The sequence below is a fragment of the Saccopteryx bilineata genome, chromosome 9 (assembly GCF_036850765.1).
Source record: "Saccopteryx bilineata isolate mSacBil1 chromosome 9, mSacBil1_pri_phased_curated, whole genome shotgun sequence".
Taxonomy (NCBI): Eukaryota; Metazoa; Chordata; class Mammalia; order Chiroptera; family Emballonuridae; genus Saccopteryx; species Saccopteryx bilineata.
The window spans coordinates 28,147,501-28,163,637 of record NC_089498.1 but is presented as its reverse complement, the minus strand read 5'-3'; the positions used below and the strand labels follow the sequence as shown (position 1 = coordinate 28,163,637).

Sequence of the window (16,137 nt, the reverse complement as noted above, 5' to 3'; positions counted from 1 at the left end):
ATTAATATATCGGGACAGACTCTACTTGGAGGCACGTGGCAGAGCAGTCAGTGCATAGTAGGCATTCAATCACCCTTGGCTCTTTCCCCCTGCTTTTTGTTTGATCAGAGCTTTAATTCTGGTCTATAACATGTCTCATCCTTATCAATAATAGCATGTTTCCATTTTAATATACTACCTTTTATTAAACTGGAGCCACAAACTCTTAATAGCAAGGGCCTGTCTGAGGCACTTTAATCACTGCTGGAGTGCAGATGTCTCTCCTAGGAAAACACGGGCAATGGTCAGCAGCCAGATTGGGGACCGTCCATCCACCTTTGTGTTGGCAGAATGAGTTACAGGATTGTATTATCTGTGCAATTAGGCCGGGCTCCCTCTGCACGTCCATGGCAGAGCTCTAGGCTCTGACAATAAGAGGCACTTTCCTCTGTGACCTGGTTTCCGAAGCCTTTTTTTTTTCCCCCCCTAACATGGCCGCCACTGATGCCTTCATGGAAAAGCCAGCTTCTAGGTTTGGGGCGTGCCTGCCATTCAGCTTTTCCAACTCTGTACCCAGGTCGTGGGCAAACAGACATCTGGTGCCTTGGACGGTGGTGATGATGCCGTATTAACGATCATGATGTTGAAGATGATGGCATGGACGAGGCTGATGGTGTACCTGAGCGCTAGTCCCCGTGGGGAGTACTCTGCGAGCATTTTCAGCATGTATTCCTCCCACCACTCCTCTGAGGAAGGAACTCTTACCACCCTCATTTTGTACATGAAAAAACTGAGGCTTGGAGAGAATGAGTGACTTGCTCAAGGCCCAGAAAGTAAGTGGCTCACCCAGGGTATGGACCCAGATGTTCAACGTCTAGTGTTCCAAGTTACACAACACTAACCCTGTGTCTTCGTCTGCTTGGCTGCTGTGACACAAGCCACAGATCGAGTGGCTTAAACAACAGACATCTATTTCTCGTAGTTCTGGAGGCTGGGAAGATCAAGGTCAAGGTGTACCCACAGGTTCAGTGTTTGATGAGGACTCTTTTATTGGTCTGAAGAAGGCTGCCTTCAGGCTGTGACCTCATAGCTCTTTCCTCAGAGTATGCATGGGGGAGGGGAGAGAACCTCTGTCCTTTCCTTACAAGGAACTTACTACCTAATCACTTCCCCAAACCACACTTTCAAAGACTATCCCATCAGGAGTTAGGGCTTCAGCATATGAATTGGGAGAGAACACAATTCGGTACCTAACAACCCATTCCAAGCAATCCTGTCTCCCCTCTTCAGTAGTCAGGAGCAGCACACTGGAACCCCCATCCTGCTTCCCAGGTGAGCTGCCTCAGAGGCCCCTTAGTCAGGGCCTACAGCAGTGTGGCCCAGGGCCCCGTGCACCTGCCTTCCTCTCTTAAGCCTCCTGGGTGTTGGATTAAATGTCATTATTTTTAGGAATTAGAATTGCAACATATCAATTTGGGAGGGGGGAGAACATTCAAACCATAGTGTTAAAGGAAGGGGAACCTTTTGGTGGTTATATCAGCACCTCCCTCCTTCACCTTTTCCTTTCTTGATCTGGTCTGACCCACTCCCATGGCCCCTCAAAACATATCACATCTACAGCATGAAGAATAGGAGAAGCCAAGCAAAGGACGTCAGGGTAGAGGTTGCAGACCAGCTCAGTAGTAAATCTGATACTCAAACATGACAACCTATGGCAGGGGTCGGGAACCTATGGCTCACGAGCCAGATGTGGCTCTTTTGATGGGTGCATCTGGCTCACAGAAAAATTTTTAACAAAAATAATAACGTTAACAATATAAAACATTCTCATGTATTAAAATCCATTCATTTCCTACCACTCATGTTCATGGTTGTGGGTAGCTGGAGCCAATCACAGCTGTCCTCTGGGACAACATCAAATTTTTATTGGATAATGCCTAATGTACACAGGTCGTTGTATGGCTCTCATGGAATTACATTTTAAAATATGGGGCGTTCATGGCTCTCTCAGCCAAATAGGTTCCCAACTCCTGACCCATGCTATGCCTAGTACTATGTTGGATGCTTTTTGTGAATGATAGCAATTATTCCTCACTTTCTTCCAAAATATCCTAATAAGAAGATACAGGTATGAACTCCAGTGTACAAAGAAAAAAACACAACTCAGAAGACACAGTAACTATGCAAGTTGTTGAAAGTGATGATTTGATTAAACACTAAAGGATGAGAAGGAAATTCATTAGCTACAGCAGAGTGGAAGAGGACTCCAGGAAGAGTCAAGAGCCTATGCAAAGACCCTGTGGCAGGGTGGTGTGTGTGTGGGGGGTGTAGTTGACAGGTTAGGAGGGGAGAAGCAGGGTGAGAGTAGGCTGCAGATTGGCAGTGGTCTGGGAGGGTCTGCTGAGGATTTTGGTTTTTATTCTGAGGGACATGGTGGAGCCAGTGAAGGGATTATGCAGGGGAGCAGAGAATACAGTGGTGGCAAGATCAGATTCTATTTTAGAGAAATGACTCTAGCTTCCCCCTGAAGAAGGGATTTCAAGAGAGGCAAGAGGGTGAGCAAGATGTCGGTTAGGAAACTTGCTGACCGTGCTGCTGTAAATGGCCCTAACTCACAGATTCGGGATGTACCACACTGCCAGCAAGCGCGCTGCCGGGGCAAGGAAGGCCAGGCCTCACCGTGTTTTCTGCACGCCGTCCCTTGTGGGGGAAGAAAAGACACAAGCGAAAAACCTTCCTGTTTTTAGAATCTTTTAAATGGCAGTAAGAACCCCAAGGGGGAAAAGTCCAATGTGGAAAAGCAAGCAGTGGTGCCCTTTGAAAAGTTTTAATTTTATTTTAACTTTGCTAAATCTACTTACATTCACATTTTGAAATATGTATGCACGATAAAACACTGCAGTTATGGTCTATTGGGTTAAAAATCCACTTTTTGGAATGGGTTCAAGGGAATACTTACACAAAAGACCTCCAAGTGGAAAGTAATTCTGCAGATAAAATAGAATGGAAGCGTCCCCTAACTACACCCCTTGCAAGATAAATGCACAATGGGGAGGGGTCCGAAACCATCACTAGTGGGAGCTTCAAAACAGCCGGCCTCCCCATCTCTCATGGAACCAGCTGGAAGGGGAGCACCCAGCTCGTCCTCAGCATCAACATTCATATTTTTCCAGGGATCTGTCCTCTTCCTCTCATAATTCAGGCAACCAAGAAATTGACCCCCCAACACACACACACTTTAAAATAGTGAGATTTCATTCTAGTATGCTACTCACAAAGCGTGGGGTGTTTATTTTGAAAAGTTCCAGACAAAGAGAGCTAAAAAGAAAAAAAAATTGCTGGAAAAAATCCATCAACAAGCATTTCTGCACTTATTCTGTGTAATTATCCCTGTATGGAGAGGCATACAAAAAAGGAAGAAAGTATGGTTCTTCTTCTTTAGGACTTGGCAATCCTCTTAGAAGGGTGCCGCTGGACTCCGGGTGTTCATCAGGAGCGCCTGTGGGGCCAGAGAGATGTGCATATCCGTGGCACCTACCCTCCCACCCAACCACGGGGCCACGTGTATTAGAGTGATCACAAGGGCCTGGGAGTCTGTATTTTAAGCAGAGGGGCTTCTGATAGGGCTGGGATTCTGAATGGCTGACTTGAAAAGAAAGAGACTGACAGGAAATACTAGCACCACGGAATCAGGCAGGAGGAAGCAGCCTTGGTGCGTATCCAGCCATACCTGCCACCCAAGGAGGCAGTCCTTAGCCACCGTGATGGCTGGTCTAGCGCCCCGCCGTTGCTGTACATCTCCAACAGAGGGCACAGATCCTCAGGGTGGATGTTCATCCACTGCAGGGCAACCTTCTCCCATCCTCTGAAGAAGCTTCAAAAAGCAGGAGCTTCTTGCGTTTTCAATATGGTTGCCTCCCTTGATCTGAACGTTACATGTTTGTCACAGCTATCTAAGGGGGCCACCCTTGTCAAAGCCCAGCGTATCTGAAATAACTGTATACCCTGCATTATACTCTTCACCTGTCCAGTAACCCTCTAGAAAATAAAATAGAGTTAAAAGAGATGACACTCAAGTTCTTGCTTTGTGGATCCTGCTTTCTATCCTAGAATTTCAGAAATTATGTTATTTCATTGTTTGTTCCTGACTTGTCATAGGGATTAGCATCAAGGTTGTTCCTTTCTTGTCCCTGGTAACTAGTCTTCTCTCCCCAGCCCTATCCCACATTCATTCATTCTTTCTTTCGTGAGTCTAGTGCTGCCACTTTCTCTTGTTTCTCTCCTTTTCATCATTCGTTTTACTAAAATTTCCATCAGAATACCTGGGGTCTCATTGGTGACATCTTTTTGGCATCTTGAGTGATTAACTCAAAGACTCATAGTATCACAGAACATCAGAATTTGCCCTGGCCGGTTGACTCAGCGCAAGAACGTCAGCCCAGCCTGTGGATGTCCCAGGTTCAATTCCTGGTCAGGGCACACAGGAGAAACGACCATCTGCTTCTCCAATCCTTCTCTCTCTCTCTCTCTCTCTCTCTCTCTCTCTCTCTCTCTCTCTTCCCCTCCTGCATCCAGGGCTCAATTAGTTCAAGCAAAGTAGCCCCCAGGTGCTGAGGATCCTGGTCAGGGTGCATGTAGGAGTCTATCTCTCTGCCTCCCCTTCTCTCATTGAAAAAAAAAATAGAATTTGAAGGAGCCTTGGAGACCAGCCAGGGCAAACTCCTGATTATGAAGGCAAGCAAACTAGAGTGCAGAGAGGACGCAGGTCAAACTGAGATGCCCAGGTTGGGGGCTGAACCAGCATTAGGACTCAGGTCTTCTCCCTGGCTGAGTATTTTTGGGCAGCCTGCCTTATTTGGGACTTAGAGGCCTGGTTGTATGGTCAAGCAGATTCTAAGGTTCCTCCTCTCCAAGAGGTATGGTGACAAACACACTAAGAAGGAGAGTGGCCTATAAGGTCCCTAAATTATGGAGAGTAAAATGATAAATGAGAGAGAAAACTCACCCACATGCCTAACTGCTCTGGTGTGATTATTTTATAAAAAAGGAAACAGCGCCCCTGGGACACCAGACAGCATGGCAGCCTGCTGTCCTGTGTGGTGTGTGTGGGACAGGAGGGGAAGGAGGGAGGAACAGAACCACAACAGAACAGGAAGGGAAGACATACCTTAGCATGATGGGCATACATCAAAAGGACAGAGGAGTCCAGTGAAAGAGCTCCTGGTGGCCAAACCCTCTCGGCAGTAAAATAAAGTAGTACTGCCCTGGCCGGTTGGCTCAGCGGTAGAGCGTCGGCCTAGCGTGCGGAGGACCCGGGTTCGATTCCCGGCCAGGGCACACAGGAGAAGCGCCCATTTGCTTCTCCACCCCTCCGCCATGCTTTCCTCTCTGTCTCTCTCTTCCCCTTCCGCAGCCAAGGCTCCATTGGAGCAAAGATGGCCCAGGCGCTGGGGACAGCTCCTTGGCCTCTGCCTCAGGTGCTAGAGTGGCTCTGGTCGCAACATGGCGACGCCCAGGATGGGCAGAGCATCGCCCCCTGGTGGGCAGAGCGTCGCCCCCTGGTGGGCGTGCCGGATGGATCCCGGTCGGGCGCATGCGGGAGTCTGTCTGACTGTCTCTCCCTGTTTCCAGCTTCAGAAAAATGAAAATAAATAAATAAATAAATAAAGTAGTACTGATTATGACCCAAAGTAGGAAATAAATATCCATGAGCCCACATTGCTAGATATAAATAAGTGGAGGGAAGAGATAACTCCCCCATGAAGAAGAAATCCAGAGAGGTCATACTCTGCCTAGGAAAAGAGAGAGCATAAAGCCCCCCTCAGGTGTGGGCTGCACACAGAAACATCCCTCCAAAAAGAACAGCGTGAAATGGATGGGAAAGGATCACCTATAGTGGACACATCTGACAAGTACTACCCCAGCCAGGGAAATAAGTCAATGGCACCGTGGTAAGTCATGTTGCTAGTACTGCCCTTGATAGGATGTGACGAGAAAGGCACCTGACTGCTGTGTCTTCTCCCCCAGAACCCAGAAGCCTAGTCCAATCATGAAAAGAAACCAGAGAAATCCCATCACTGGGGTATCTTACATGATCCCCGGCCAGGACTCCTCAAGGTCATCAAAACAAAGGAAAGTCTGAGAAATAGTCAGAGCCCAGAGATGTCTAAGGAGACATGACAACTGAATGCAGTGTGGGGTCCTGGGTAGCATCCTGGGATAGGAAAAGGTCATTAGGTAAAAATTAAGGAAATCTGCCTGACCAGGCAGTGGTGCAGTGGATAGAGTGTCGAAGTGGGACGTGGAGGACCCAGGTTTGAAATCCCTAAGTCACTGGCTTGGGTGTGGGCTCACCAACTTGAGCAGAGGGTCGCTGGCTTGAGTGTGGGATCATAGACATGACCCCATGGTTACTGGCTTGAACCCAAAGGTTGCTATCTTGAAGCCTAAGGTCGATGACTTGAACCCAAGGTTGTTGGCTTGAGCAAGGGGTCACTCTGCTATAGTCCCCGGTCAAGGCACATATGAGAAAGCAGTCAGTGAACAACTAAGGTGCCGCAAAGAAGACTTGATGCTTCTCATGTCTCTCCCTTTCTGTATGTCCCTATCTGTACCTCTTTCTATCTTGCTCTCTGTCTCTGTCACACACAAAAAAGAGAAAAAAAAAAGGAAATCTGTATAAATTATAGACTTCAGTCTACTAGTTAATTATATTAATATTGGTTCTGTCCTGAGCAATGAAAGATGTTAACAATAGGGGAAACTGGGTGTCCGGTATATGGGAACTATGTACTCTTGTCTCATTTTTTGTATAAATCTAAAAAAAAAAAGATTCAAAACCTAAAGTCTATTTAAAAAATAAAATAAATATACATGCTAAGTAGAGTAAAATAATAGTTATGTAGAAAAGCATAAACCATTCTAGGAGTGGACTGGGGGCTCTTGAAACTGGGGAGTTTCAGGGCCCATTACCCTTGAAGGAGGCATGTAAGTCCTGGGTGTACAGGCTCCAGGGGGTGAGCAAACCACGGGGCCCAGAGATGGGGTTGTGGACTGACATGCAGCTGACCCCATAAAGCTGAGTGTCAGTGGCCCCCTCAGCAGGATTTCTGATGTTCTCTAGCAAAACCGAGTAGCTCGGCGGTGGGAGGCAAGCCTTTGGACCACTTGAGATCTGCAACGGGTAAGTGGCAACAAATCAAAGTAAGTGGGGGGTATCCCAGATGTCAGCAAGAGCACCTCCCAAAGACAAGCTCTTGTTGCATTGACAGAGCTCGGGGCTGGCTGGGCCGCAAGCCAGGCTTTGCAAGGGGCCATGACATTCTCACCTTTCAGGTGCAACAGAAAATGTCCTAGAGGTGAACGCCACCTTTCATAACCATGCCAGCATTCAGAACTGTGTTCACACGATCCCGTTCCTCTAGGCAAGCAAATTCAAGCCAGGAATCATGTGGGGAAGGGTACTTTCTGGTTCACCATGGTGCCTTTCTGCAATAAATAATTTCCAGTCAGGGCGCTACAGAATTCCACATGATAGACATATTATGCTCATGAAAGACAACTTTAAGAAAAAATCTTTCTGCAATAAAAGTGAGGGTTCCATGCCCTCCCCCCCCCACCACTTTCCTGGCATCCCGGCTTGCCATAGAAATGAGTGATTTTCTGAATTTCTGCCAAGTTAGATGGTTCAGCATGCTATTAGATTAGTTTGTTTATACAGAAACAGCCAAAAATAGGAAACACACAGAAGCTATTAAAGATATTGTCCTGAGAGGGAAAGATTTGAATGGTTTTCTTACTGCAAGTGGGAAATAAGATATGAGTCAGTATTAATGTGATAAAGAAGTTAATGTATTTGAAAGCAAACCGTGGGTTTCTTCATCTTGTTTCAGAGGTGACAATGAAAGGAACACATAGACAATTATTTCGGGTTGGGTGAGCATAGAAGGTAGTAAAAACTCTGCTCAGCCCGGCCGGGCCCGCCAGTTAGAAAGAACTCCCTTTCAAAAAACACTGCCGCAGCACAAAGCAGGTTTGCAAAGGCAGAGATGGTTCCAGGCCAAGAAAAGAAAAAAGAAAAAAAAAAACCCACAACAAAATCCCAGATAAAATAAATATATAAATACAAAGAGGTTTCAAGAAATTCAAAAGTGAAATTCCAATTTCACTCCAGCCCTTGGGTTGCTCTGTAATCTAATGGAAATCGTATGACCCTTTGGGTCAATGAGATTCGAGACAGAGGACTTAGATTGAGTTCTGCCTGGAAGACACTGGATTCCTACTTCCCTCGTCTATAAAGTGGACGGCGAGACCTATTCCTTGAAGTCACGTCGTTTTTCATCAGTAAGTTTTAAGGTCACGTATGGAGGGAGGAAAGACCGTGCCATGTTCTGGTCACATGAGGTGTTCCTGACAACAGCTTAGGACAGAGTGGGACTCTGTGAGTGGAAGCGTGTCTCACCACCCATAGGAAACCCGGTACTTGTATAATACTTCCCTCTTAATTCACAGTTCAAAGTCACAAAGAAACAGAGCTTTTCCACAAAATACAGATTTCTAACGGAGTCATCATCTTCCTGGGCGACAGGTCTCCTGAGTCCCAGTGAGTAACTTAGAACTTGGAACTTGCTGAGCAAAGAATATCAAAGAAAGGTGAAATCTCTCTGGTCCAGAATGTATTCACTTTCTACTGCTGTAAAACAAATTATACCAATCTTAGCAGCTGAAAACAACATCCATTGTTGTCGTACAATTTCCATGGGTCAGTGAGTAGCCACGGCTTCACTAGGTTCTCAACTTCATGGTCTTCCCAGGCTGAAATCCAGATAGCGGGTGGGCTGCAGTCTCATCAGAGGTTTAGATGGGGAAATTCTGTTCTCTTTAAGCTCCTCCAGGTTGTTGGCAGAATGTATGTCCTTGAGGTTGTAGGACTAACATTCCATTTTCTTGTTGTTTACACTGGGCCACAGTCAGCTCCTAGAAGCCTCCCTGTCACATGGCCCTTCCCATAGGTCCTCTTACAACATGGCATCTTGCTTCTTCCATGCCACCAATGGAGAGTCCCTCTGATGTCAGTCCCTCTTCAAGGGTTTTTTACTTAAGTCAGGCCCACCTAGCATGATCTCCCTTCTGATTAACTTAAAATCAACTGAATTGGGTCCTTAATTATATTTGCAGAATAACTTCACTTTGCCATGTCATGTAGCTTAATTGAGAAAGTGACATCCCATCATCGTTTTCATATTCTGTTGGTTAGAAGCAAGTCACAGGTTCTGCCCACGGTTAAGGGCTGGGGATCATATCAGGGTATGGACATCAGAAGGTGGGAAATCACTGGGTCCACCTTCAGATCCATCTGCCAAACAGAGGAAGAGAACACAGGGGTTCACATCTCAAGAAAATATCATATACAGTCAGAATGACTCCACTTATGAGTGTGAGCTTGGAAAGGTGCCAGGGGAAAGGAGGGTGGTGGGGAAAAGATAGGGTCCTATATTTCTTTCCAGATAATCAGATTTTTTTTCAAAGTTTTCCTAGAATTACTGGCTGCCAGGTATGGTGTAATAAAATGTGATTATACTTAAAATGTACAGTTAAACTTCAGCAGCTGACAACTGAGTCACCAAACCCTCCTTCACCCAGCGCAACAGTGAACATGGGCATCAGACATCAGGGACATGACTGTATCAAGAAAAGCCAAGGCAGGTTCAAAGGCAAAGCTGTGCATAGTTGTCTGAAAGACCAGAACAGGCCCTGGCCGGTTGGCTCAGTGGTAGAGCGTCAGCCTGACGTGTGGGGGACCCGGGTTCGATTCCCGGCCAGGGTACATAGGAAAAGCGCCCATTTGCTTCTCCACCCCCCCCCCTTTCCTTTCTGTCTCTCTCTTCCCCTCCCGCAGCCGAGGCTCCATTGGAGCAAAGATGGCCCGGGTGCTGGGGATGGCTCCTTGGCCTCTGCCCCAGGCGCTAGAGTGGCTCTGGTTGAGGCAGAGCGACACCCCAGAGGGGCAGAGCATCGCCCCCTGGTGGGCAGAGCGTCGCCCCTGGTGGGCGTGCCAGGTGGATCCCGGTCGGGTGCATGCGGGAGTCTGTCTGACTGTCTCTCCCCGTTTCCAGCTTCAGAAAAATACAAAAAATAAAAAATAAAAAAATAAAATGAAAGACCAGAACAACATGAGGTCCCAGAAGGACACTCAATAATCAAACGGTAGATGCTGGCCAATAGAAGCCCAGTTCAGAGGCCTCCTGACACAAGAAAAATACGAAATGTCTGAGTAGAAGAAATGGAAGCTGAAAGAGGAACAGGATAAGCAACACCAAGGATAGAGGGACCAGTCCACAGGAGAGATGAAGGGGAGAGGCTGAGAAGAAGACGGCAAGCGGGGGGGGGGGGGGGGGAGCCAATGTCACAGGAGGACTTGACGCTGGCGAGGAGGGGACAGGCAGGGCCTGACCCAACAGAGCCATCAGCTAACTGGAAAGTTCAGTTAACCAGAATGAGCCTCCAGGTCAGTAAAATCCCACTGAGCTTGGCAGACCGACTTTGCCGTTGACTTTAATGCTTTTCAGAACCCCAGCATGTTCACAGGTGTGAGGTAAAACCATCTGGTTCCTGTATTCTCAGCCTGTTCAAACCCAGCATCCTCCAAGATAAACTGTGGACCGAGAGGGGACTGGGAGAAGAGATAGGAGGGAAAAAGCTTTATACCACATGCTTACCCTTCACCAGAAGGAGCCTTTAAACAACCTTTGAATGGGATTATTTTATTTTGAAATTGCAATGTAAAAAAAAAAATTAAATATGGTGAGATGTTTTAATATATGGAAATAGAGCCCGGGCCAATAAATGGCTCAAAACAAAATCCCAACCAAATAAATGCAGCGTGTGGTGACCCAGACATGATAAATGAAAAAAGAAATAAACCGAGGGGGAAAATCCATATCCAAAAACACGTCTTCACAGTAGTGATGTTTATAAATGTGACACAGTTGCCAGCGGAGCTCACTAAAAGATTATTTCTATGCAAATATTCATTTTGCCAACCCAAGAGTGTGCAAAAAAGTATTCTAAATATATTTCCCCAAAATCAATTCTTGTGCAGTACGAGAGAGTCAAGAAGCAAGAAGTACACTAATACATATTAAAATGTGACAAATGCGAACTTGTCAGAAGACAAGCGTCTGGGATACAGGGGACAGGGAACAAGAAATGTCCCAAGCTGCCCGATGTCCGTGTCGAGTCCTGAGAAGACATGTGACAAAGGCACCTCTGCCCTGGGTGCAGCTCCTTTCCCCCTCCTGGGACTGAGCTCAAGCTTCGAAAGCCCCAAGCTCCCTGGTCCCTTCCGGTTGATGGGGAAAGCTCTACACAAGGCTCCATGCAGCCAGCTTGTGAAACACAGAGAACCCTAACTGATTGGAGGTGCTACCCAGTAATTCCAAATTGGGGCAATAAACAGGTTCGTAGCAGGAAGCACTCTGCCTGTCCCCGTTAGCTCCTCAACAACCGTCCCTCCTAAATACCCTATTTAAATAGCCTGATGTTTCCTGGTTAGGACAGTTCCTTCCATTTCACACCCTGGAGAGCAAAAGGAATACCTAATACTCCTCTCATTTGTCCTTTCACCGTTTGCTAATAAGTATACCATCTTGATCAGCTGTGTGTCTAGCACTGTTGTAGGTTTTCTAAATTCATTAGAAACAAGACATTGTCTCCCCACACTTGACAAAAGAGGAAGCTAAGGTGAGAGTTTCCACTGCCTTTTCTGTGGCCTGGGGTTAATTAGGGGCAGAGCTGGCTCTAAATGAATCCAGATAACCATAAGGCATATGTTTTTTCTCCTGTAACCATTGTGTTTCCTTGCTTTTATGTTTACAAACTGAACCACACAACTGAGGTTGGAAATGGCACAGTAGCAGCGGCTGGAAGGGGACACGAGAGGGCTGCTGGGATCCTGTGTATCACTGTGGGAGCTGGTTACTCACGCATATGTGTGTGTGCAAATTCATTGCGTGCGGGATGGGGGTGGGGGGCTCTCACATGACTCATACACGTGAGAAGGATTCAAGACATTCTGTATTTGTTTTCTGCACTAAACACTGAATCTGTTCAAGAAATGTATAGCGGGCGGAAATGTGTCCCTCCAAAATTCGACGGCTGAAGTCCTAACCTCTGTTACCTCAGAATGTGGCTGTTAGGAGACAGGACTTTCACAGAGGGAAATAAGGTAATAGGAGGTCATCTGGCTTGGCCCTAATCCAACTGTGGTCCTTATAAGAAAAAAGATTAGGACCCAGACACAGAGGGGAGGCCGTGTGACGACACAGGAAGGAGGTGGCCAGCTGCAAGCCCAGGACAGCGTTCCCAGAGGAGCCACCCTGCTGACGCCTCAACTGCAGACACCCAGCCTCCGGCGCTGAGAGAACAATTTCTGCTGTTTAAGCCGCCCAGTCTGCGGCACTTCGTGTGGCTGCCCTGGGACACTAACACAAGGTCCAGCAGGACAACTGCTTCGGTGCTTTCCTTGTTGGGATGGACAGTGTCTAAGAGCAGGCTGTGGGGTCAGGGACACTGGGACTGGAGTCCCTGCACTGTGCTGTGGCCTTGGGCCAGTCATTGCAAGCTCCCAGCACAGGCAGAATGTAGACAGTCACAGCCTCACAGGCTTGTGCCAAAAACAGAACTGGGTGCATGAGTGGTACTGAACACTGTCTCTGGCTCAGCAGGGGCTCAAAAATATTGACTGTTAATTTTTACTGATACGATGAAGCTAAAGTGAAGATCATAAAATACTTTCTGACTCACAATGTGTTATAACGATGACCACTGTGCAAATGAAAAGGTGTTCTGCAGAGAGAGGTCAATTAGTATTTTGAGAGAAATGTTGAAATGTAGCACAGCAGCTTCATTCACAGTAACACTTCTTGAGTTCCTGGAATATGGGGCACTGTGCTGAAATGGCGCTTGGATGTGGGGCCCGCAATGGCACAGAGGGATGGGGCATGCATACAGACGTTCTGGAAATAGGCAGGATGGGGTAGAACACATGGGGCGGGAGGGGGGGTGCAAATGCCATGGAGCAGGAGCGTGGGCATGGGACCCACTTCCAGCTTGGGGACCGGGAACACATCTTAGGGGTTCTCGCCCACCCACCTCAGAACAGACAGGATACAACCCCAAGAAATCCAGGGGTCTTCTTTACATAGGTGCTCACTTGCACCACCTGTGCTCACACCGCGTCACTGCATTGAGCTTCCTCAATAACCAGATCAATTCCACCCAGCAATTGGGCCAATGGGCAAAGCCACAAGTCTGACCACTTTTTAAACTGAATTGCCCAGTCAGCTGGGAGAATGAAACAGAGTGACTGGACCTTTTATCTGGCGGCGGGCACATTACAAAGGTCTGGCAGGGCTGCCCAGACCATCATGCCAGTTTCTGTCTCTTCTCAGATGGCGTTCACTACCTCGAATTTGTCTCTTCTTTAAGCAAAACAAATACCAAATAACATTCTACTTGCTCATATAATTTTTTTAAAAGCTATGTGCGTGTGTGAGAGAGTACATATACATGCATGGGGGCCGTGAGGCATAGAGTAGAGGATTCTATATACATGGGGGTGAGGATGCTAACTAATGTTATTTTCTTGAAGAGGATTAATCTGCTGATTTCCTAACACAGCATTTGCTCCCTCCCTTCCTCGTTTCTTCCCATGCATATTTCTGAACCTGCTACGCCTCAATCAGGCCCTGGGACACAAAGGAAAGTTAAAATGTGGCCCGTGACTCAGAGGGTTGAGGTCTGCAGCAGAGCCTGGAACTTAAGAGTGTCCCAGGAGCACTTTCCTGAGTGGCTGTACCCTATCTGACAACAGGCACGATACACGAGATGTGCAGAGTCCCTACTGGTTTCTATAATATTATAACTTAGCCTCCCTCTTCCCAAAATGGCTGAAATCCCAATATTTAAATTTCACTACAAGTCTAAAACTTGTAAAAATTATTGTACAACTGGAATCACACAAGAGAATCCCCAAATTCAGCACACGATCCCTGTCTGAGTCGCCAGTGCGTTGGCCTCGCTGGCCAGCAAGATTCAAGCAGATCTGTGCACAGCATCCACCCAGAGCAAGGGAATCGTAAACATGTGTTGACCAGTTAAGCTGAGCCTCACAAAGAGTGGTGGGGAAGAAAAACTAAGAATGCAATGAAAAGATGATTATGCCAATATTTCTAGGATGCCCGTGGATACTCAGCAGTGGAGCCTGTTGTTGGTTCTCCAACCCTACCTCATCCAGCCTCAGTAGCAAAAAGTCTCCGGAACTGAACTCAGGTCAGGTGGTGGCTGGGGGGTCCTTCATCTGCCATGCACCTCTGTCTCACTGGGCACAAAGACCCACATGCTCCCTGCACCTCAGAGATGCACACTGAGATGGTCGGCTTCAGGAACGCTGTGGAAGCAAGCCACACGGGACACATGCCATAAACAGGGTAGATACCTGTGGGCGCAGGGGGCCTGCCACCTCCACCCCTGCCAGGGTACAAGGGATGGCGCAGGGCCCCAGCCTGAAATAGGCAATCCGGACTCAAAGCAAAAGATGTCTTGAAGATACAACAAGCATGGTTTTACTAACAACAGAAGAGTGCACACGTAAGCCATCCGGCCTGCTGCTTTGTGCACCTACTCACAATGTCGAAGTGGACAAGGGCCCTACGGAACCCAAAAAGCTCTGACCACAGACACTTCTTTCGACAACCATTTGGTGGCCAAGGCTATCTAGAACTAAGTTATTTATCTTACTGAGTGTGACTATCCAGTCATATCAATGCAGACATGCTCATGTGTTTAATGACAAGGTGCTGCTCCCAGGGGTGTTACATCATACAAGGTTTAGCAAACTTCCTGTAGAGAGCCAGACAGTAAATATTTTAGGCTTTGTGGGCACATGGCCACAGTCTTGCATACTCAGCTCTGCCACTGTAGCAGAAAGTAGCCATGGATAACGTGTAAATGGGTGTAGCTGAGTGACAATAGAAACTTTACTTACAAGAAGAATCCTCAGGCCAGGCCCCGGGCTATATGTTTTCCCAACTATGTAATGTACAGAATATGCCACGAATCACCTTCCTAAATGCTGAAGGCTTCTGAAACACATCGAGCCCCAAGGGTTTCAGACAAGGGGCTGGGATCCTGCAGTTCCAGTTTTGGGAAGTGTTCTCTGCAGGAAAGTTCTTTACAAGGGGTTGGGGTTTCCCTTCAGTCAAAGTGTGTCCAGTCTTCCTGAAATAGTTTTCAGTCATCTGCTGTAATACCTGCACAGCAATGGGAGTGGGATTTCAGCTTCGGTCTGGAATTCAGGTTTGTTGACCTGGCGGAGAGCACCTGCTATGGGTCAAATTCCACAGGATGACTTGCAGGCAGGGAGACGGGGAGGGTGAATACCCTTTTTGAAAGGGCAGGAAATTGGGAGGACAGCAATTTTCCCAAAGACAGATTTTCCAGCTGACTCTCACAGCCATCCATCTGTTTTCATGAGGAGCCCTTAGAACGGGGAGGCGCCCGAGCAGCCCTAGGGCCCAGGTGGCCGAGTGTGACACACTTGGGGGCAGGGTACACACTCGCCAAGACTGTAGGGAAAACGCTGGGGCTTTCATGAACTACGGTTTCCAGAGAACTTCTCCCTGAGCTCTAGCTCCTGAGGCTTTAACACTGTTGGGCGCGTCAGGAGATGGGGCCTGGGCACAGACATCATTGTGATCAGGGGAGATGGACACCGGTATCAGCAGAGCAGACGAGGTGCCCTCGAACATCTTTGTGGACCGCAGAGAAGTGGAAGCCTCTCACATGAGAGAAGCTGAAGACAGAAGCCATGAGTTAGTGAAGAGCAGTATCTCCAAGAACTCACAGAAACACCTCCTAAGGAACTGAGAAATGCTCGTTGGGACTGAGAAGGACTGAGATCACACACTCAGAAGGCAGGGGAGGGGACAGACGGCAGGGAAATGCAGGCTCAGGAGTGACCCCATGGCTTCTGCAGGAAATGGAACAGGAACTCCTATCTGCTCATTCCTGAGCACTTGTGCTATCTCGGGGCATCTGCCGAGCACCTTACAGATGGTGCTTTCAACCCTTGCAACAACCGGCAAGGTAAGTAGCAGA

At 47.6% G+C, this 16,137-nt stretch overlaps 1 protein-coding gene across 5 annotated transcripts in view; it reads right to left on the bottom strand.

Annotated features, from left to right (window-relative positions):
- Positions 1 to 16,137, bottom strand: part of WWOX (WW domain containing oxidoreductase) — a 1,016,165-nt gene that overhangs the window by 534,133 nt on the left and 465,895 nt on the right. Inside the window, exon 9 of one of the 5 annotated variants that reach the window (XM_066242857.1) lies at positions 9,126 to 9,334. The exons of the other annotated variants lie outside the window; for them this stretch is intronic. Within the exon in view, the coding sequence (XP_066098954.1) occupies positions 9,281 to 9,334 (54 nt within the window). The 3' untranslated portion in view covers positions 9,126 to 9,280. Of the gene's footprint in view, positions 1 to 9,125; positions 9,335 to 16,137 lie in introns of those variants that run through there. 5 annotated transcript variants of the gene reach the window in all.